This window comes from Hemicordylus capensis, chromosome 14 (assembly GCF_027244095.1).
Source record: "Hemicordylus capensis ecotype Gifberg chromosome 14, rHemCap1.1.pri, whole genome shotgun sequence".
NCBI classification, from domain to species: Eukaryota; Metazoa; Chordata; class Lepidosauria; order Squamata; family Cordylidae; genus Hemicordylus; species Hemicordylus capensis.
In genome coordinates, this window is record NC_069670.1 from 10,279,309 (window position 1) to 10,301,605 (window position 22,297).

General features: G+C 59.5%; 1 protein-coding gene across 13 annotated transcripts in view; it reads right to left on the minus strand.

Annotated features, from left to right (window-relative positions):
- The window catches only part of SCYL1 (SCY1 like pseudokinase 1), a 30,401-nt gene extending 8,527 nt beyond the window's left edge, over positions 1–21,874 (minus strand). For 5 of the 13 annotated variants that reach the window (XM_053277438.1, XM_053277437.1, XM_053277439.1 and 2 more), the window contains exons 1-18: positions 19,915–21,873; positions 19,373–19,510; positions 17,783–17,905; positions 16,722–16,945; positions 14,549–14,645; positions 14,130–14,285; positions 13,104–13,754; positions 11,929–12,042; positions 11,408–11,563; positions 11,066–11,254; positions 10,699–10,774; positions 10,158–10,346; positions 9,860–10,017; positions 9,635–9,736; positions 9,009–9,275; positions 7,978–8,059; positions 3,316–7,893; positions 105–2,845 (exon numbers count right to left, since the gene is read on the minus strand). In XM_053277438.1, coding sequence (XP_053133413.1) covers positions 7,766–7,893; positions 7,978–8,059; positions 9,009–9,275; positions 9,635–9,736; positions 9,860–10,017; positions 10,158–10,346; positions 10,699–10,774; positions 11,066–11,254; positions 11,408–11,563; positions 11,929–12,042; positions 13,104–13,754; positions 14,130–14,285; positions 14,549–14,645; positions 16,722–16,945; positions 17,783–17,905; positions 19,373–19,510; positions 19,915–20,022 — 2,958 coding nt within the window. In that variant the 5' untranslated portion in view covers positions 20,023–21,873 and the 3' untranslated portion in view covers positions 105–2,845; positions 3,316–7,765. Of the gene's footprint in view, positions 1–104; positions 2,846–3,315; positions 7,894–7,977; positions 8,060–9,008; positions 9,276–9,634; positions 9,737–9,859; positions 10,018–10,157; positions 10,347–10,698; positions 10,775–11,065; positions 11,255–11,407; positions 11,564–11,928; positions 12,043–13,103; positions 13,755–14,129; positions 14,286–14,548; positions 14,646–16,721; positions 16,946–17,782; positions 17,906–19,372; positions 19,511–19,914 lie in introns of all 13 variants that reach the window. The other 8 variants (XM_053277442.1, XM_053277440.1, XM_053277444.1 and 5 more) reach the window with 7 other exon arrangements.
- Positions 21,875–22,297: the final 423 nt, after the last annotated feature.

Below are 22,297 nucleotides of genomic sequence, written 5' to 3' on the forward strand. Positions count from 1 at the left end.
GTTTCAAAATAAAACATTACCACAAATCTTTAACAAATGTGTTAAATGTTAGTTTCAAACATCACGATAATAGTTTTTTTAAGATTCACTGAACAAATACTCACGCAAAGCAGCTAGGTCAGGAGATCTGCACCAAGAAAAATTCCATTTTTCTCCAATCCAGGTTTAGAATCAGGGCTCAGAAAATCCACTAGTCTACCCATCTGTGACAAGTGAAAAAGGATGCCTGATGGGTGAAAAAACCTGACGAGTAATGTACCAACAGAGCTCAATGAGAATGGCTGGTGAACAGAGCCAATGGTGGTTATTTTTTTTACTCCTGTTTAGAATACTCAGTTTTTAGTTGTGAATGCTCTTTTTTCTTGTCTATTTTATCTTCTGTTTTATTGCATTTAGTAGTGAATCTTTTTTGCATTTATTAGTGGAGTGTGTGCATTTAGTGGTGGCTTTTTTCCCCATTTAGTAGTGGGCTTTGGGGGGGTTGTTGCATTTAGTAGTGTTTTTTTTTTAATTTAGTAGTGTGGGGGCTTGCATTTAATAGTGGGTTTTGTTGTTGTTTTGCATTTAGTTGGGGGGGGGGTGTTGTTTTAATTTAAGAGAGGGTAAGAGGCCCTGAATAGCATTTTGTTGAATATTTATTATTTCATTCATTCATTCATTGGCTCAGGCTGGTTTACATTAAAATAAAATAAAAAACACAGAATAAAACAATTAAAATCAAGAAACATTTAAACCAGATTAAATCTAATTAAGATTAAAACAAGATATCATTAAAATCCAGGCTGAAGAGATGGTTGTTTAAGGCTCTTGAATAGGCAGGATACAAACAATTTAAACAAACGTATTCTTATTTTTTAGGCATGAACCCTTGAAGCCAGCACATATTATTCCAGGCTAACTTACCTCACAGGGCCAAGGATAAAATCAGCTCACGCTTGAAGCCTCTATTTGCAGCAGCCAGCCACTGGTTTTGAGACTAATCTTCTGAAAACAAGACCTAAAAGGGTAATGCAGTTTTGCTTGGCATGGCTTGTCTCTTGTCGCCTCCACTGGTCTGTTTTTGAAATCTTTTGGGAAAGAACAAGTTACATAATTTATTTGAAGTGTGAGCAAATCCACGTGATGTTAGAGTATGAGACATTTATGAAGGATGACACCTTAGATTTCCTGAGTAATACATTTTCAGAGTTTCATTTTTATATTCTCCTGTGACAATCGGTATGTAATAAATAAGTATGCTCAGTATTTGTATACATCTTTATATTTTGTATATGTTCTTCAGTTCTCTGATGAAGCCTCATCACGAAAGAGATTGAAACAGCTTGTCTTTGTAACTGTCCTTGCTCCTTAGGCTCTTTCCTGAAATCTGCTGGGAAAGAACAAGTCAAGTCATTTATTTGAAGTGTGAGCAAGACTTGGTGAATATACTTTTCACAGTTTCACTTTTACATTCTTTTGTGATGATCAGTGTGAAAGAAATATGTATGCTCAATATTTACACATATTTATATTTTGAATAAAATTGAAGAACTATAATGAACAAAACTGAATAACTATGTTGAATAGTTCTTCAATTCTCGGACATTGCGCCTCCTCGTCACAAGATTGATCAGGTCAGCTTGTCTTGTCTTCTGTGTCCTCCTCATTCCTTATGCTCTTTCTTGAAACCCACTGGAAGAGAAAAAGGCATGTCATTGATTTTAAAGTGTGAGCAATACCACATTCTTCTGTTAGAATATGAGAAGTTCACTAAGGATGAAATCTTTGATTTCTTGGTAACTAGTTTCACAGCTGTTTCATCTCATCTTGCAAAAATCAATGCATAATGAATACTGGCTGACATCCTGGCCAAATTACCCAATGCGACCCCTATTGAAATTGAGTCCTCCTTTAGAGTAACCATTGAGGGATAACTACTGAGAAACCTAGTCTGCTTGTCAGCCATAACAATACTTATTTGGTATAGATTCTTCAGTGCTCTGCTGAAGAGCCTCATCATAGCAGGCATTAGTCTAGTTCCTGTTCAATTGTCTCTTACACCACCCTGGGAGTTCTATTTTTGACAGGGGTGGGATCCCTTTACCTTGGGTCCAGTCCCTGTCTTTGATCCTGCCTCCCACACAGGCCTCTTGGGAGGAGAACACATTCCAAAATCACCACTCCGGCATGGAGGTCATTGCAAATGTGTGCCAACTCTGTTTCTTCTTTCCAAACATGGCACAAAGGGCTGCTGAGCATGCAGCACACATGAAGTGTGTCCTGTTAAAGGCAGTCTCCATCTTAGAGGATATCCAGCTTGACAAGGCTGTTGGGAGAATGAAGATGCCTGAAGCTTGTAACATACATGAAGCGTGTTTCATTCCAGGCAGCCACAGAATGAGAGATCATGCTGCCTTCCACAGGTGGTGAGAGAACAAAGCAGCCTGAAGTTTCTACTGATGGCCTGTGGATTGACAGAGCATTCAGGGCGGTGAGGAACACAACCCTTGCTTTGGCTATCTTGTGCATCCTTGTCGGCTCTTTTAATTCCTTTGTGGCTTCTGTGTCGCTGCCGGTTGCATATTTGCTGCTGTTTTGTGTTGTGATGTGTTTGTCGTTTTGTATGTGCTCTTATTGGACGTTTTTCAATGTTGTGTTGTGAGCCGCCCAGAGGACGATTTGTTATGGGGTGGCTCACAAATAAAGTGTGTGATGATGATGATGTTTGGGACAAGAGAGAAGCCTGAAGCTTGTACGCAGCCCCTGGGTTGTGGTTTGGTTTGGCTCGCCCTGTGTGTCTGTGTCTTTGGCCCCTTTCACGTCTTCTTGGCTTCTGTGATGTCGCCTGTCAGTTGTTTCTTGAAATCTGTTGGAAAAGAGCAAATTGTGCCACTTATTCTGAAGTGGGAGCAATGTGTCATTTCTTAATCTTATGAGGATTTGGCCAAAGGATTGAGAGCCAGCATGATGTCGTGGTTAGAGTGCTGGACTAGGACCAGGGAGACTAGAGTTCAAATCCCCATTCAGCCATGAGACTTGCTGGGTGGCTCTGGGCCAGTCACTTCTCTCTCAGCCTAGCCTACTTCACAGGGCTGTTGTGAGAAAGAAACCTAAGTCTGTAGTACACCGCTTTGGGCTCCTTGGAGGAAGAGCGGGATATAAAATGGAAAAAATAAAATAATCCATAATATATAATATATATCGGAGGAACATTTGAGGTACCCTTTTTTCAGTCCTCTGAGGAAAGCCTCATCCCAAAAGGCAATGATACAGCTAGGGATTCTATTCTGGTAGACTTTCTCCTGTACAATTAGCATTCTCTTTTTGGAGCCTTACCTGCCACGTTGGTCCCTGGGGAGGAAAAAATGCTCCAAGAGCACCACTCCGGTCCGTGGGTCGTAGGGACACATGCACCAACTCCGTTTCTTTTTGCTAAATTGTTCTCCAAGCGATATTGTGGGGATAGAACACATGAAAAATGTTCAGTTAAAGATAGGTGCTAAATTTGAGATTATCCTTCCCTATAAAGTTGGCAGTTATAAATCATCCTGGTGCTTCTATCATACATACAAGCCAGCCCCCATTTTAGAGATTATGCTGACTCCCACAGCTGTTTTATTTATTCACCCCCTCATCCAGATAGCTCTATGCCATTCACAAATATGAAAAGCTATAACTCATTAAAAAGAACTTGAGAGAATATAAAGAGAACCCTCTCTTCTCTTGAGAGAATTAAGAAGCCTGAAGCATGTTCCATACAAGCCTGCCTGAAAATTAGAGCTTATGCTGCCTCAGAAAAGTGTTCTGAGTATCTAGAAGCCTAAGCCTTTTAATGCGCAGGGAGGGTGTTCCATTCAAGCCAGCCACTCTCTTAGGAATTATGCTGCCATACACAGCTGTCGGGAGCATAAAGGAGCCTCAGGTCGCACCCAGTTTTCTCAGACTAAAAGGGCCAGTCTGTAGTTGCACAGCAGCCCCTGGCCTCAGGGAATTTCCTGCTACAGCCCCTGTGCCGTTGCGCTCAGAAGTCCTGCCCTACGCGGTCCATAGTTCTAGCATTTGTCTGCACAGAGCAAGAACGCGCTAAGAGTGGACAGGTTTTCACCGTGATGCAGAAGACTGTGGCGCCCCAGTGTTCTGAGGACGGGGAGAATCTGTCGCGTGTTGCCCGCGGCAGACAAATGCTACAAGTGTGGGCAGTGAGGTGGCCGGGCTTTTGCACACGTCAGCACGGCTGCAGCATCCACCGAAGGGGTTTGAGTTCTTTTGGCAAGATGAAGCCAAAGCAGAGCGATGAACTCCCCACTCAGAAACTTCACTTCCCCTCAGAGACTGGCTTTTGGCAGGGGTCTTCAAGACCGTGTTCCCACCACTCTCCCACAAAGCATTCTTTTAAAAAGCCCGAGCCTGGCTGAGTAGCACGGCTTGAGTGGTTTCCGCCTCCTTTTTCTGAAGCAACAGAGATTTATTATCCTTATTTTGGTGAGGTCAAAGCCAAGGCTGGGCACAGAGCCCTTCCCCCAGAGGGTCAGAAGCAAGCCTGGAGGCAGCTTTTCCTCCGTGACTATTGATTGATTATTCTCACTAAAATGCTGAGGTGAAAGCCGCTGCCGGGCATGGAGTCCAGCCTTCCCTCAGAGCATTTCTCCGCGGGATGGAAGGAGAGCGGCGGCGGCTGCCCCTTGGAGGCCCTCAGCAGCCGAGTGGGGGCAGTGTGGGGCGTGCGGCCCCCTCGTTCCCTGCGGAGAGCCTCGCCTCTCCCCCTCAGCCCTCCTGCCGCCGCCGCCGCCCCCTCCGCTCTCTCAACTGCTTCGTCAAACGGGGCGCGCTCGAGGCCGCGTCGCGAGCTTCAGCTGCGGGAGGGTCAGCTGTCCAGCTGCTCGCCAATCAGCGATGCGCCTGCCACCCGCCAACCAATCAGAGAGGTGGGCTCGGCTCCCCGGGGCGCGCGTGGGGGAGGGCGTGGGAGCGCAGAAAGCCCGCCAGAATCCCCCCGCGAAGGTTTTGCGGCTCTGCGCATGTCTGCACCGGCTGCTGCGCACGCCCAGTGGCCCGCCCTGCACCACTTCATCCCCGGAGAGCCGCTAAGAGCACGCGGTGGTAGTCGCAGAACTGCCCGCCCCGCGGAGCGCGAACAGCGGCGGGCCCGGACCCCTGGAGACGGAGGAAGGCCGGGGGACAGGAGGGCGGCTGGGCAAGGGGCGGCAGAGCGCGGCGTAGGCCAGGACACTTTCGGTCGCTATGGTTACCTGCGGCCCAGGGAGCCAGGAGCACCGCCCCGGAAACAAACGCGTTTCAACCGCCAGCACAGACGCTCACCTGCTGGTTCTTGGCGGAAGTGACGAAAAGGAAGCGTGTAGAGCGGCTTTTGTCATTCACGACGCCTGGTTTCCGGTGCGTGTGAGCATGCTCAGTAGGGTCAAATGAAGCTCCGTTCTGTTTTCTGCCAACCACCCCTATCCCCACCTTTTAATTCCTTCTTAAAATATTAAAGCAAGGCAATCCAAGTTATCAAAAAAAGCATCAGATGTTGTTGTATGTATTATTTACATCAAGGTAACCGAGAAACCTAAAAAAGAATGACTACACGTACACTAGTGCATCCAAAGGACATGATCTGTGAAGTTCTGTGAAACGCCTGGAGCATGCTCAGTCTCTCCAGTTGAAGCCAATGCCCTTACCCTGAACACCAATCTGTCAGAAACTTGATCTTGTGCAAGGACATTTTGAATGCTGGCAAGCAGAGAAACATCAGAAGCTCTTACCCCTTAAACTTGCATGGCACCATGCTAAATTGCTCCCTGGTTTTATTGAGATAAAATATATAAAGACATTTTAACTTCTCATTTAAATACTGGAATCCTGTATCACATTATTTAAGTAATATAGTGCAGTATTATATTGGAGCAGCATCTTGCAGAGCATTCTTTGAAGGATTCCCTTGTCCCAACAGCACAGCCTGGGTGTTCAGAACTTCAGAGTTAGTGAAGAGACTTGTGTAGCCCCCAAGTTTGCAAGTCATTGTCTGTGAACCCAGCAGAACTTCTTGGGAACACCTTCAGCTATCAGAAGTTTGGCTATTAACACGATAAACATTTAGTGCTCCTGACAGGGCCTGTGATCCTTTATTAGCAGGTGAGGAGCTCTCATTATGTGGGATTACAGCACACGGACCATGGTGCCTGCCTATGGGGAGGAACACCATAGACCAAGCAAGAGTATAGAGGGAGGGCAATACTGCCACAGAGTTGTGGATACAACTAACACCATAGATTTTTATCTGCCTAGACAGAACAAAACCATGGACATGGCACTGCCTAGAGTGGCTAAATAAAACAACCTAGAGAGCACATGACTGCACCATAGAGAAAGCCTAGATCGCCAGCTGCCTAGCTTCCTTCTGTGCCTCACCTGCATATTTAGAACCAATGTCGCTTTCTCCTGCATCAGAGGGGTGGGGGTTTCCCCCTTGCAAAGGCTCTTTCTTTGGCTCCCAGAAGCTCAAGAAATGGGGGCAAACAGTGACTCTACTGGGAAAGAAGGGAGGGGTGGGAGCCCCCACACTGGATAGGGAAGACACGGTGAGATATCTCCCCCCCACCCCCAGGAAGGGACCTTCAGGGCAGTTGGTGACCTGAGCAAATCCCTCTGCAGAGTCCCCCAGTCCACAGTTGGTGGCCTCTTGTGAAAACCAGGCACAAGCTCTGCTTCTCTTTCTGCAGCAGGGCCAGAGCTGAAGCAGTGCCCGGGGGGTGGGGGTGGGGATGTGGGGAGATCAGGAGGGCTTCCACTCTGCCTGTGGGCACAGGACCTGCTCAGAAGGCCAGAGCAAGAATCAAACTACATCTTCCGTGAAACATGACTGGAGGATCAGCACACCCGATTTTTTAATTTTGGAAACAGCAGCTGTGTTGGGTTCCCTTCCACGGATCAGGGCTCTGGCAAGGGAGGGCATCGGCCCTGCTCCCCTCCCAATTTGTGAGCTGCTGCTTCTCTCTCAGGGCACATGGCTGGAGAAGTCAGCCCACAAGATGCACCTTGCACAAGGGGTAACAGCGCCCTTCTTCGGGCCAGCTAAACGTGCACGCACGCTCTCCCCATGGAAAGTACAGCGGTACAGGTGGCCTTGTCTTCTTTCTTGGGGAGAAAGTAACGGAGAAGAGGTCCAAAAGCAGATTGGGCTGTGTTTGGTGGTCTCCTAAAAGTACTGCTGGTAGGAAGAGAGGCTGGCCTGCTCTGAAGCTGGAAACCGGAAGGGTGTGGAAAGAACAGCCCCCCCTGCCCCAGTCCGAAAGGGGGAAAGCCAGCTGTTCATCCCCCCCCCCACCTGCAGCATCTCACCCTCTCCGTCAAAGGCAACCAAGGCCCAGACCAGGGATGGAGCGGGAAGGTTTGGTTCATGCCTGGACCCTGCTCCTGTTACGGTTTGATTTATTTCTGCCATCTGCAGAATCGACCAATAAAAACAAGCCAGAGTTACACCACCACCACCCCCCCCCGGCCGCTCACTGACAGCCACAGAGCGATGCAGCACAACTTGCCTTCGAAGCAAGGAGGCTCCCTTTGGACTTCCTGCACCAGAGGAGGGAGGGAGGGGCCGGCCGGCCTCCTGGAGCCCCTCCCTGGGGGGCACAGCCTGGCCCCGGCTGGCAGCGCTCACTCCCCACAGGCAGGCAGGCAGGCAGGCAGGCAGGCGCTGCTGGCAGCTGCGGGAAGCGAGTTCCGGGCAGTCCGCGCAGAGTCCCCGCGGCCCCTCCTCTCCGCCCTGCTCCCCCCAGCGGAGGGGTCAGTCCAGTTTCCTGGCTCCCAGCTTCATGGGGCCCCTGGGCACCGCCTTCCGCTCGGCTCGCCTGGCCTCCATCTCCTGCCGCCTCTCTTCCCGCTTCTTCCGGGCCAGCTCGGCCTTGCTGGGTCCTGAGCAGGGGGCAAGAGAGACTCCGTGGCAGCGCCTGCCCCAACACTCGGGGGCCCCGGCAGCGGCGGAAGGGCCCGACTCACCTTGGCCGGAGGACTCCAGGGCCTCCCAGGGCTCCTCCAAGCCCCAGTCTCCAAGCGCCTCGGCGGCGGCGGCGGCGTCTCTCTAGAACCCAACAGCGGGGCGGGTCACACGCAGGCACACTCCTCTCCCTCTCCCGGCGCAGAAGAGGGCAAAGGGCAGCCCCAGGAGAGAGGCGGCCAGCAGCCCGGGCCAAGCGGGGCGGCCTTCTCCAGGAGCCCACCCCATTTCCCAGAGGGGCCCGAGGGGGGGGGGGGACGGGCTGGGGTGGCGCATGGGATCCCTGCAGGTCGCTCTAGCTCAGGGCTACTCGGCTACTCAGCCCCCCAGCCAAGGTGGCCAATGGCCAGGGATGATGTAGGCTAACCTCTGCGCAAGCGGAGTAGCCCTGCCTAGCGCCTCTGCTGGGCAACCCCCTTCAGCCACACGCTGCCAGCAAAGCCCTGAGCAGAAGCCGCCCTGCAGCGTCCCGGGCAGGGGCAGGGGGGGAGCCAAGGACCCCCCATGCCTGGAGTCAGCCACGAGGAGGAGGAGGAGGAGGACCTGGCAGTCCAAGCCAGCTGGCTTCTTGATTCCCTGTGGCTCAATGGGGGGGTGGGGTGGGGGGTCTCTTGACTTTTCTACCCCGCTGTCCCCGTCCCCCCAGCCCTTGTTCAAGGCCAGGCCCTCCCCGCTTCCCGAGAATAAGTCACCTTCTGATTTCGTCACTGCTGGTCTGCGCTTGGTCTGCCTGACCCTCCAACTCCCCACAGCCGAGCTTGGAAAAGGGGGTCGCTCTGGGGCAAGCGCTGCCCTACCCAGTCAGGGGGACCCTCTCCCGCCGTTGCAGCGGCCCCAGAAGGGTGGAGGCAGGAGGTAGCCATCAAGCCCAGCGGGGACCGACAGGAGGCCTGTCCTCCATGAGTCCCCCCCATTCACTCTGAAGGCCATTTAGGCAGCAGCCCTTCCTTGGGGTCTCCTGGCCAAAGGCCATGGGGCAGCCTAGCCCTCATTTGAGTTCAGCGGGGGGGGGCCGCGGGGGGGGCTGACACACCTGGCTCTCTGCTGCTGCTGCCGGCGGCTTCTCAAGGAGCAGAGAAAAGGGGTCCGGCTTCTTGCGGAGAGTGCCGGGGCTCTCCCAGTTGTACTCGCTGGCCAGCTTGGTCCCTTCGGGGGCAGCCTTCTTCGGCAGACCCTCTTGGCTGCTGGCCCCGGCGTCCCCCACAGCGGCACTGGGCCCCTTCTTGTGGCTCCTGGAGGACTCCCGGTCCCAGGCAGAGACACTCCAGTCCGACTCCTGCATCGTGGAGGAGCTGCTTGCCTGTGAAGGACGCCAAGGAAAGGCAGGGTGGGCTCAGCCCCAGCAGGGACTTCGGGAGAGCAAGGTGGGCGAGGGAGGACTCTTGATGCTCATAAATATCTGGCGTTGTTCTTGGGCAGAAGTCTGGGCGGCCATTTAAAAGGCGGCTGGCGGGGAGGACAGAGTCTTCTGCTCCGTCCCGATGGCGGCTTCCACAGGCCCGGGGTGGGGCGGGGCAGGCCAGACCTTCAGGGGCCTCCTGAGCAACACGCAGCACATCTGGGCGCCTGGTGGCCGCTGCCTTTCCCCCCTTGGGGGGCTGCTGCTGCTGCTGCTCCCGGGGGGGGGGGGGGGCTCAGGCTCTGGCCACGGAGACTCACCGTCCTGCCTCCAGGCGGCTTGGCCTCCGCGGCTGCCTCCAACCAGCCTGGACTGTTCCAGTCGTCCGGGCTGGCCTGCTGCTCGGGCTGCTCAGCCTCCTGCTGCCAAGAGAAGGGCAGGCCCTCAGGCAAGCGGGGGGGGGGGGACGGACAGACACGCAGCCACAGGGAGCCCCCCCCCTCCCTCCCTCCCCCCCCAGGGCCTGCTGGCCTCCCCCTTCACACCTCCAGGCTCCCCCAGTCCTCCTCGTCCCATCGGTCCACCACGACCTCCTCCTCCTCGGCTGCCACGTCGTCCTGCAGCTCCCACTGGCTGGCGGAGACGGGAGCTGCTGCTGCTGCTGCTGCTGCTGCCGCTGCCTCCGGGGGTGGGGGCTGCCCGGCTGCGGAGGGAGGGAGGCGGCAGGAGGTCTCAGCCACGATCCGCTGCCTGGGCAGGAGACCCCTCCCAGGAGCCCCTTCTCCTCTGGCAGCCCCAGCCTCACCAGCCCAGCCGCCCCGGTGGCTTCCAGTTCCCACTGACCTGGCCGGGGTGGCTTCGGCATGGAGCTGGCGGGGAGCCCTCCCGGCCCGGGATCAGCCGATGGTGGTGCCGCCGCCCCAGCGTTGGTCCGGATCAGCTTGGAGGTGAGGGAGGAGACCCCCGTCACGGCCCAGCCGGCCCAGCCGGCAGCCCCACCGGGGCTGGTGGAGGCAGCCTGGACGTCCTTCTCTGGAGGGGGAAGAGGGGGGGGTCAGTGCTGCCGGCCCAGCCAAGCAGCCCCCGCTCGGCCCCCCTGCTGGAGATGCAGCAGCCTTACTGGACCACACGGGGGGGGGGATGAGGAGCAGAGAGAGAGAGCAGGGGACCCCCCCCCGGCCCCCTCCTCCTGGCCCCAGAGGGTCCGGCCTCCCTCTTCTCCCTCCCCGGACAGACTGAGCAGCCGGCCTGGAGGCGTCTTTCCGCTCTCCCTGACAGGCTTCCTCAGCCCACTCCTTGGCCCAGAACTTTCCCTCCGTGTCTCCTTCCTGCTGTGGGGCAGGCAAGGCACCGGACCCTGACTGGGCCCCCCGAGACCCCTCACCAAGCTCAGAGAGTTGAGACGGGTCTTCCGAGACGGTTTCCAGTTTGGCCATGAAGCTCCGGATGGCCTTGAATGCCTGCAAGGGGGGGGGGGGTTAAGCGGGAGACCCACCGGCAGCCCCCCAACCCCTGCCCCACAGAGTGACCCGTCTGCCTCTCATGGGGTCGGGGCGGAGGCTGCCTTCGGGTGAGGGTGAGGGTGCTCTGACTGGCAGCCGCTCTCCAGGGTCTTCCCAGCCGGCCCTACCTGGCGATGCCGGCCGGGCCCCTTGAAGCGGGGCCCTCCTGTGTGCGGCTAAGGGCCCCCCCCCACTGACCTGCAGCACCCCACGGCTTCTTCCGCCCCCGCCCAGCAGGAGGCCGCTCACCTGCTCCCGGACCGTCTTCTCGGAGTCCAGGGTCAGCGTGCAGAGCGCCGGCAGGATCCTGAAGGCGCAGTCCCTCATCGAGTAGAAGTTGTGGGTGGCTGCAAAGCCCAGGACGCCAGCCGCCCGCGAGGGGCCAAAGGGGTCCTTGGTGGCGCGGCTGAAGGCGGAGATCAGTACACTCTGCCTCGTCTGCAGAGAGCAAGGCCGGCCGCTGACGCACGGAGCCCCCCCCCCCGGACCCCCACGCCGTGTGCAGCCCCCGCCCCTCCCCGAGGGCTGGCAGGGAGCAGAGGGGGAGACCCCGCCTCGCGCCCCCCCCCCCCATCCCGGGTCGCCACTCACACTGGCGCTGAGGTAGGGCCCGATCTTGCCCAGGCAGACGGTGGTGTTGCAGCGGATGGGGCCCTGCTCGTCCCGGGCCTGCAGGCGGGCAAAGTGCTTCATGAGCTCCAGGTTGAGGTTGTGCTCGTTCAGCTTGGGGGCCAGAAGCAGCATGGACTGCAAGGGGGAGACCGGCGAGGCGGCTCAGGAGGGCGGCAGAGGCCCCAGGAAGAGGAAGAGGAGGAGGAGGAGGAGGAGGAGGAGGAGGGGGGGGGCTGGGAGAGCACCACCCTGGCTGCCAGCTTGTCATTGGCCGGGGGTGGGGGGGGGAGAGGCCGGAGGACGCCCGATGGAGCCCACGTTTGGAGGTGGGGGGGTCCCCCTGCCTCAGCCACAGAGAGGGGCCGGGGGGGGGGCCGGGGTGTGTTCCCTGGCGGTGGGAGCTCTCTGGGAGGGGCCGCCCCCCCCCCCGCCGAAGCCCAGCCCCAGAGAGCAGCAGGAGACCCCCCCCCCCGGCCGGGAGCCCTGCCCTGCCCCGCTACCTTCACCGTCTGCTCACGGATGGCGGGGTTCGTGTCCAGGAAACCGTGCACCACGTGGGGGAAGATCTGGGTGTTGACCGTGGGCTCGTTCAGGTACTGGATGAAGTGCTCCATCTGGCAGAGGGAGGCCGGCGTGAGCCGAGGGGTGGCCGGGGCAGCCCACGGCCCCCCCCCAGGGTCTCAGCCCCCCCCCGTTCCCCGCCTCGGGGTGGCGTTTCCCTTGCAGCAGCAGCGGCAGCAGCCCAGACCCACGGCCACAGCCCATGGGGAGCCGGGCCCTGCTGCTGCCCCCGGGCCCTCGTCTTGCGCCGGGGTCACCAACGTCTCCCGACTGGCTTCAGGAGAGAGCCCCCCCACCCCCCGCGCCCCCCACACGCTGCAGGGCTCCCCCCCCCGGGACCCCCCACTCCTGGCTCTTGGCCGATGGATGCTCTGAGCCCCAGAGCCAGGGGGCCCTATGAGGCCCCCCCAGAAAGAGACACACGGCAGCTTCCAGGGTCTTTGGCAGATGCTCTGGAGGCGTTTCTGACTAGATCCTGGACAAGGAAATAATCCCCTTCCACATATGCGAGGACCTCAACCAGCAGGTCAAAGTAGGGTTAGGGTGGTGGTGGGGATTTGGCCCCCCAAGTGCTGGCTTGGGACACCTTTGTGGTCTCCCCTGAGCTGTAGCGGGGCTGTCCTCCCTGCTGTTTTCCACCCGAGTCGTGACATTTAGATGGTGGGGAGGGTCCCCCTTTCTCTCTGGGCAGAATCAGGGCCCATCTCTCCCTCCTTGGGGCAGGGCTGAAGGCTGAGATCAGGTCGCTCCGCCCCGTCTGAAAAGAGCAAGGCCGGCAGGAGGGCCACCTCCGACACGCGAGGGCAAAGGGGCTGCTGCCTCTGGAGAGTTGGCTCGTCCCGCCCCCCCACGAGACACTCACGCAGGGAGGTCTCATCCAGAAGGGGCCTGGAGCATCAAGGCGAAGGCGGGCCAGTCGCGGCAGCGGCCCTGAACTCACCGTTCACATCCTGTGGTGGTGAGTTCCAGCGGCTCAGTCCTCCCCCCCCCCCCGCTGGCTGCTGAATGACCACCCTCTCTCCGCCCCACACAGCGTGCCCCTCACGCTAGCTGGCTTAGGTGCGCCCCCCACCCCCCGGGGGCCCAGTGGCAGAGGCGGGCCGCGCGGCATTACCTGCTGGAGCAGCCGGATCCTCATGGCCCGGTCTGGGGAGGAGAACATCTTCACGATGACGGGGATGATCTTCTGCTGGTATTCCTGGGCGTCCAGGAACTTCCCCACCTGGAGCGTCAGAGCAAAGAGGAGCAAGGAGAGGAGACATGCCGCAAAAACCAAGGGAAGGCCATGCAGGAACTGGGGGCTGGGAGGGAGGGAGGCTGCCGTCCAGCCCCACCCGCAGAGGGTTTCATGGCTGTGTGCCCCCCACTGGGCGGGAGGCAGGGGAGGAGGCAAGGAGAACTGCACTGAGCTATCCCATGGGGGCGGGGGGGCAGCAGGATGGAGCCCAGAAACACACACACACCCCCACTGAGCAGCAAAGGAGGACTCCTGGGGCCCCCTTGCTGGCGTCATCCCTGGCCTGCCACAGGAGGCCAGACCCAGCCCCGGCCGTGGGAGGGGGCACAGCACCACCCCCACCCCCCGGGGGGTCCCAGGGCGCCTTGCCTTGAAGAGCGGGGCGAGGATGACGGCGCCAGCACTGCCAAACTCAAACGCGGTCAGCAGCTGGGGGAGGACCTTGTGTCGGCAGAAGTCCTCTGGGAAGGCATCCAGGCTGGTGCTGAGCTCCTGGAAGAACTTCTGCCGCTCGGCAGGCTCCTTGATCTGCAGGAGGAGGGAGGGCACTGCTGGGGGGTCACACACACACACACACAGACACACACACACACTCGCTCAGGGGAGGACCCCTCCCCCCTCCCCCCCCCCCGATGCTTCCCAGGCCGTTATTTCACTGGTGTCCACCCCAAACCTGCTTCTTCAACGAGCTGCTGAGCCATGAGGGAAGCCCAGAGAGGCCCCTCTGACAGGGAGCGCTCCGATGCTGTTGACCACAACTCCCAGAGTCCTCCGCCCCAATGGCTTTTGCTTGGGGGTTCTGGGAGTCGTAGTCCAGCTCTGCCCCCCCCAAGCCCCCGGGAGAGGGAGGGCGGCTGCCAGGCACGGCCGGCGGGGAGGGAGCCCCAGCTCCTGGCTCCTCACCTGGATCTCCTCCAGGAAGAGGTTGGTCTCGACAAAGCTGTTGTCCATGAAGCTCCCCGGCCCCCGGCAGTTCTGCAGGAACTTGGCAGGATTGGGCCGCAGCTTGGGGTTGGCGCCCACCAGCTCGCAGTAGTGGGGGACCAAGGACTTGGGGATCTGGAGGGGGGGGAGGCGGCAGGCCTGGAAGCGCAGCAGCAGCGCCCAGGGAGAGGGAGAGGGGGGAGGCCAGCCCCAAATCCCCGGCCAGCCCCAGCCCCAGCCCCCCCCCCCACCGCACCCCCCAGGAGCCGGCTGCCAGGCGCCCTCCTGGGGCCAGAACCCCGATCCCTGAGCCGGGGCAGGAAAGCACCCTGGGAGACGAGCCCCGGTCTGGGGGCTGCCTGGGCTCCCCCCCCACCCCGGCCCCTCCCCGGACTCACCTTGCCAAGAGAACGGAGGGAGGAGCCGGAGGAGTGGGGCAGGGGGCCGTTGAAGACCTCCCAGGTGAGGCAGCCCAGACGCCACATGTCCGCTGACCTGTGAGGGGGGCAGGGGGGGGGCCATCAGGCCTGGGGAGGGGGGCCGGCTGCCCCGCGCTGCCGCGAGAACTGGCCGGATCAGGGCCCGGCTTGCAGAGGCTGCACAGGAGCTCTCCGTATTGCTTCAGTCGACTCACTGCCTCCCGAAAAGAAGACCCCCGGCGGCCTTCCACTTCCACGTCAGCCCACTTCCCCCCGGCAACGTCCTGGTGTGAGGTTTGGAGCAGCAGCCTTTCCACCACGCCAGCAACGGACATGTATCCAACCACTTCTCAGCAAAAAGTCCCCAGAGCAGTTGACACAGATACAGATAAACAAAGAGAAGGGCTCCCCGTCCCCAAAGAGCTCACCTTCCTCTAAGAAAGAAACGTCAGATAGACACCAGCCGCGGCCACTGGAGGGGTGCTGTGCTGGGGACGGAGAGGGCCAGCTGCTCTCCCCCTGCTCAACCCAGAGAAGCACCACTCTGAAAAGGGCCTCTGGGCTCAGTGAGCAGCAGCAGCAGCCGCCGCCGCCATGAGCAGAACCGCCCTTCTGGGCCCGCCAGAGGCCAGGCAGGCAGAAGAGGCCGGCGGGCAGGGCTCAGCCACGGCAGAGAGGACCACCCTGGGGCCCCCCCCTCCTGCTGTGGTGGCTTTGAGGCCAAGGCTGAGGACAGCCCCGCTACAGCTCAGGGGAGACCACAAAGGTGTCCCAAGCCAGCACTTGGGGGGCCAAATCCACCACCACCACCACCACCAGTGCTTGGGCTGACGCCTTTTGGCCTGGCAAAGGTCACCCAGGAAACAGCCCCCAGCAGCGCCAGCAGTCTCCGGAGACGGTCTCCAGCAGTGCCGCTGCAAGAAGGTGGGACCCCGGCAACATGGCGGATTTTGTGCACAGAGTGGGGCTCCTCCCCCTCTCCCCAATTCTCAGAAACACGGAAGAAAAAAAGACCGCAAAAAAGAGGCGGCAGAGGAGCAGCCAGGGGACTTCTCAGGACATCTGGAAGCATGTCGCCATCCCTGAGAGAAGCAGGAGTTCCACCAGACGGGACCCTCACAACGTGCTCGTTTGGGGAGATGACCGGGGGGGGGGGGATGTTGCCATTTTCAGATATCTGGCAGACAAACGGCTTAACAGAGAGAAAAGAGACTGGAAAAGCAGGGAGACCTTTCTAGGCGGTGATAAATGCACCAGCACCTAGGAGACAAGTCGAGCTTCAACAAGAGAGACCCTCACAGCACAATGCTTTGGGCACTCAGACTGGGGATGTTGCCGTTCTCAGACAAAATAAAGACTCAAGAAGTACAGGAGGGACCGGAAGAGACCCCTGCCCTTGGTCTGCATGGGGGGTGGGGGCGGCCAAAAGAGGGCCAGATCCGCGTATCCTGGGGTCGGGGGGCAGCCTTCCCTCTAAGGTGCGCATGCACCACTGAACCAATAACCCAGGATTCGCAGTTTCCGTCTCCGCGGCAGTAGCGGAGGGCAGGACCGCGGTGCCTGCTGAGGTTCTCCTGCAGACACCTCTCAGAAGCTCCAGAGGGAAGCTGCTCAGCTCTGACTCGGGAGGAGGGCTCCCTTTCTGGGGCAGGAGGAGAGGAGGTCTGTTTGGGGCCAGTCTGACTGACGCTCGCTCAGGCTCGTTCCCTCTTTAAAGGGGGAATTATCCCTGACCCTTTCCAGTTCCTGCACAGCAGCCTGTAGACCCGCAGAGGAGACGGCTTCCCTTCAGCGGACAGTTCCTTGCCTCCCACCAAGAAGCTGCCCAGGACCAAGCCAGACCCTGGACCCCTCCTGCTGGGTCTTCTCTCCACGGACCGGCGGGAGTCTTTCTCCGCCTGGCCTGGAGCTGCTTCCGGGACCTTCTGCTCTTCCCCTGAGCGACAGCCCCCTCCCCTCCGGGGGGGCCCACAGGCAGCCCAACCCGGCTCCGCCCAGCGGACAATGCCTGCTCACTGCCCCCAGACCAGCTCGCCTCCAGCCCCACAAGACGAGCAGGATCCCCCGTGGCGGGGGTGGGGGGTGGGGGCGCCTCCACACCGCCTCCAGCCCGGACCAGAAAAGCCCCGGCAGTGCTCTGGAAACCGCTCACCATTTCTCGCCGACGGTTCTGCTGCTGGCCGCTGACTCTGGCGGGTCATATTTCTCCAGCTCGGGGAGCCCCTTCCGCGGCACGGGGGCGCCGTCCCCCTGCGCAGGACACATGTGCTCCAGCCCACCCAGCTTCCACTCGCCGGCGCGGTCGACAAACACGGCCGCCAGGCACACGTTGTTGTGGACGAGGTGGCAGTCATTCACCAGGAAGCTGAGGGCCTTCTGGGAGGGAGAGAGAGAGAGAGAGGCGGGCGAGCCCGGAGGGAGGGGCAGTCAGAGCCGGCAGGCAGCGCAACCCCCCCGCCTGACGCCGCTTCCCTGACCCCGAGGACACGGCCCTCCTTCCGGAGCCGTCCTGCCAGGGACCACCCGGCCTCCAGAGGATGCGTGCAGATCAAGCAGAAGGACGCTCAAGGTCTCTTGCGAGGTGCCTCCGAGCTCTCCAGGCTGCTCCCCGCTAAGGACACTCACCTCAGCTCCACTGTGAGCATCTGGACTCATTTGTCCAGAGGGAGTCAAGCTCCCTCCTTCCTTGCTTAACTCCACATCCTTTCCTAAATAAAAGTATGCACATCTTTCCGCTTTAAAATGGTGCGAGATGACGCTCAGCAGTTCACACCCCAACACCATTAATCCCGGGGCAAGATCCAGCTTGCCAGTCACAAGGTGTGCTCCTCTGAGCAGCAGTGTTCCTGGGCACAGGGGTTCCCAGATGTTGTCGACTACAATCCCCATCATCCCCAGCCAAAGGCTACTGCAGCTGGGGGCGATGGGAGTTATTGCCTAGGAATCCCGTGAGGGGGAAACTCCGCTAGTGGGGGCAGCCAGAGAAGAGGCCCCCTCTCCCACATGCCAAGCCAGCCAGCAAAAGCCGGACCTGCGCCTTTTGAGGAACGGTTTGGGTGTCCTCGGGCACTTGTTCTTCCATTCCCACGCTGGGCCAGGGAAAGAGCTTTCCACGGGCTCATCCTACATGGGCTGCTTGGAGATTACCGCTAGGGACAGGCTGCAGCCGGCTCTTCCACGAACCCGTGCCCCCCCCCCCAATCCATGTCTCACCACAATCTGATGAAGACCCCACGAGATCTCTGGCTCGCTCAGTCCTCTCCCGTTGCTCCTGGATTCCAGGTAGGTCCACAGAGGCACGACCGGCTCCGTCACCACATGCAAACATTTCTCCGTCTGCCAAAGCAAACACTGCCATCACCGGACGTGGCCACGTCACAAAACAACAAGACCAGCTCCATTCAGACTAGGGAGTTAGTGCCCCAGGGTGACCGACATCCCTCTTCCGCAGACGGGCCGAGCCACGAGGCAGAGCCTGGTTTCCCAAGATGTGGTACAGGCTCCTAGATAGTGGAACGTGGCGGGGAAATGCCTGTCTCAAGATGCTGAAGAAAACAGTCATGGCACTGACACAGGCCTGGTGCTCAACCTTAGAAGGACAGCCAAAGCCCGCACCACTGTGAATGGGGAAGGCCAGGAGAAAAGCAAAACTGCAGAGTTAATACAAATAAGATGGAGTGGTGCCCTTAGGACCGACTTGCCATATTTTTCAAGCAGTGATTCTAAGAATCAGCTATATTCATTTGCCAAAAAATCATTCTTTCTTGTGGGATCATTATTTATTTATTTGATTTATATACTGCCTGACACCAAAAGCTCTAGGCCGTTCACAAAAACAAATCAAGAAAAACAATATCAAACTACTAAAAGCAGCACTTTAAAATTTTAAAGCATTCAGACGTTACTAAAAGCCTGGCTGAAAATAGTGTGTCTTAAGGGCTCTTTTGAAGGCTGGCAAAGATGTTAGACCACTAAAACCTATAGGGAGCACATTCCATGGCCAAAGAGCGACCGTGGAGAAGGCCCGCCCTGACCCTAACCCAAGCTGGCGGCATAGAGACAGACCTCTCCATCTTTATTTTAAATTTCAAAATAAAGTCCAGCCATGTATGCTTTTCTCAGTATCACAAGTTAGTAAGTCAACAATTTACTCAGTAATTTTTTGCTCATTTAAAAGAGCACTAAGAATAGCCGGCTGGAATTTTGTTTCCTAAGAATCAGAAACATTTATCCCATTCTGATGGGGGGCGGCGGGGGGGCGGAGGGATAACTCTGCTTGGGAAAGGCAAGCATGGTGTAGTGGTTAGAGTGCTGGACTAGGACCGGGGAGACCCGAGTTCAAATCCCCTTCAGCCTCATGAGACTTGCTGGGTGACTCCGGGCCAGTCACTTCTCTCTCAGCCTAGCCTACTTCACAGGGTTGTTGTGAGGAGAAACTTAAGTATGTAGTACACCACTCTGGGCTCCGTGGAAGAAGAATGGGATATAAAATCAATAATAACAATAACAATAATGGGCCCAGGCTGCTCCCAGTCAAGGCAGGCCCCAAGTGGCGCTTAGCAAGAGAAGTGGCAGGCCACACACCTCCCAGCGCCTGGACCCTCCAGTCCCTGCACAGCCCAAGAGCCTGGGGCAACTCGGGGCCCACTTGGGCCACTGCCTGAGGAGACGGCATGGAAGGCGAGCCCTTGGCCAGGGAGTGGGGCTGCCAGGACTGAGCCGCCGAGGTCTCTGGAGCCCCAGAACCTCCAGATCCTTTGGGGACACCCTCGTGCCCCCCCCGCCAGGCGCCCCCCCGACTACCTCCAGCCCATCGATGTAGCACAAGATGTTGGGGTGGCGGAGGGTCTTCAGGTGCTTGAAGGCGGCCTTGGCCAGCGCCTGCTCCTCCGCCGGGGCCTTGGCCTCACACGTGAAGAGGGACACCGGCTCCCCCGTGGCCTGGAGGAGGAAGAGGAGGAGGAGGAGGAGGAAGGGGGGGCTTCTGGGGGGTGGTGGGTGGGAGACCCGGCCGGAGCCCCCCCACCTGCCCACCCCCCCCCGGCAGCAGCTCCCCAGAGGGGCCAGGGAGGGAGCTCCCAGTGGGCGGGGGGCGGGGGGGCAGGACACACACACAGACCCCACAGCGCAGTGGGGAGGCTGCCCCTCCCCCTCCCCCACCCGCTCGGACCGAGGAGGATGATGGGAGTTGTAGTCCCCCAGCAGCACCCGAGGAGCAGCCCCGGCCTGGGCAGGAGCCCCTCCCGCTCTGCTGTCAACGGGGGGGGGCGGAGGGAGGGGCTGGGGGAAGCCGCGGGGGGCCGCGCCGGACGAATGCCTGCCTGCCTGCCTGCCTGCCGCCTCACCTTCCTCCTGCCGCGGTGCAGCTGCCAGGGGCCGGCGGGGGAAGAGGCCGCCTCGGTCTCGGCCTCGAAGGGGAAGTCGCGGGTCGGGTCCCGGGAGAAGAACCACATCGCGGCGGCGGCCCAGGAGGAGCCGGAGCCACCCGGGCAGCCTCACTCGCTCGATCACACGTCGCGGGCTCCTCCCCGTTGGCGGCCGCGGCTGCCCCGGAAGCACTCCCCCCCTCGCCGGAAGGAGCGGCCTTCCGCCTCCCTCCCCTGCTGGGCGGGGCCTAAGCCGCCCCCTGCTGGCTGCGCCCGGAAGTCCAGCATGCGCCCCGCGTCTCCCGCGCAGAGGCAGGTTTGCTGCCTGCGCGTGGAGGCTTCACCGACCCCACAGGCAGCAGCCGCTTTGTACCTAATTGTGCTTTGGCAACGTGCTGTGTGCTTTGGTGGTTTGTTGCTTCAATAAAAAAAATCTTGTCCTAGAAAAAGATCTTGTCGCACAGGCAGCAGGCCCGAGCAAGGGGCTCCTCAGCCTTGACACCCTTATCGCTTTGGCCCAAGGTCGGCTTTTTGCAGGAAGGGTAGCAATGTGTGTGTTCTAGCTGCACACCCCTATCTCTATATAGGCCAGAGAGAGAAGGGTGTGCAGCTAGAACACAAACATCAATATACTTCCGGCAAAAAGCCGAACATAGGCCAAAGAGATACGGGTGAGAAGCTAGAACACAAACATTGCTACACTTCCGGCAGAAAGCCGAACATAGGCCAAAGAGATACGGGTGAGAAGCTAGAACACAAACATTGCTACACTTCCAGCAAAAAGCTGAACATAGGCCCAAGAGAGAGGGGTGTGCTGATAGATAGGGTTGAGGGGAGGAGGGCAAGGCTGCGTCAGGGAGCCAGGAGCGGCTGCCAGACACACAGGAAGCACCTTCCGCAGCACCCAGGCCAGGAGACGCCACCCCAGCGGCAGGCAGCCTCACCTGTCAGGGTCGCAGGTGGCCCCCCCACCTCACCCCACAAGCCTGGGCTCCTCCCTCCAAGCAAGCCCTGGGGGCAGGTGGAGGGGCTCCCTCCGTGTGTACACACACAAACACACACACATCCCCCCACCCCCGAATTACCGCCAGCACCCAGCAAGGGGGGAGGCAGACCCCCCCTGCCGGCCACGCAGCCCAGATGTGGCATCACGAGGTGGGGGCCATGAGGACCAAGGGGGGGGGTAGAGGGGGCTCCGCACAGGAGGAAGCAAGGCTCTGGCCCCCAGCAGGACTCCCCCTTGACCCCCCACCCAAGGAAGGGCAGGCAGGAGAGGCAGCCGGGGAGAGCTGGCCTCCCTGGACCAGCCTAGCCTGCCCCACTGGGGTGCTGTGCAGACAAATCAAGGGGAGGGAGGGAGGAAGAGGGAGGGCGGCCCCCTGGAGGCTGCCCTTCAAGGACAAGTGGGGCTGCGGGGGGGGCATACAGTGCCATGACCAAGCCAGGCCTCTCCGGGGGGGGGGGGTGTCTCAGGCCAGCCACGTCCACACGCCCTGGCTCTGGGGCAGGCAGATGCCCCCCCCACCCCCTGCGGCAGCATCGCCAGGCAGGGCAGGGAAAGACCCCCGAGCGCCGCTGCCAGCCAGTGTTCCCCGCCCTGGGCTGCTTGGAGGGGGAGAGCCAGAAACCCAGGGGGGCAATTGGGGGAGCTCCCTGGGCAGCTTTGGGGGGCTGTCTCTTTTCCTCCCTCCCAGTGGGGCCTACCTCACAGGGCTGTCGTGTGTGGCGGGGGAAGGACACTCTCTACCCCCCCCAGCCCCTCATGGGCCGAGGGTGGGCTCTGAAGGGCCAGAAACAAGGGCAGGTCCTGGGGGGGGGTCGGGGCGGGAGGAGGCCCAGGCTGCCAGGTGGGGGCCGAGGAGAAGGAGGAGGAGATGACCTTCCTCCCCCCCGCGCCCCGTGGCGGGGAGTTCCGCAGGCGAGCGCGGTGGCGGCGACCCGGCGGGCCTCACCCAGACGTCGAGGTGGATGCGGCTGAGGCGGCCGGCGCCGGCGTAGAGGTCGAGGCTGAGCTGCTCGAGGCCGAGGCGCTCCTCCAGGAAGTGGCCCAGGTAGTGCTGCGGCAGGTAGCGGCAGGCGCGCTTCTTGATGGAGCTCGACCAGGGGAAGAACCACCGCGACAGGGCGGGTGGCGGGGCCGGCCCGCCAGGCGCCTCGCCCGGCCTGCGCGCTCACTCGACGCCCCGGCTCCGCGCTCGGCTTCTCCCTGCCGCAGGCCCGGACTCCCCGGCTGTCGAAAGGGCCAGAGCGTGCTCATTGGCTGCGCCGCCCACCCGGACCGCCTGATTGGCCCGCCCCGGCCGAGGGGGCGGGGCCGGGGAAGACGGAAGGGAGAGGTGCAGGAAAACAACAGGCACTGGGC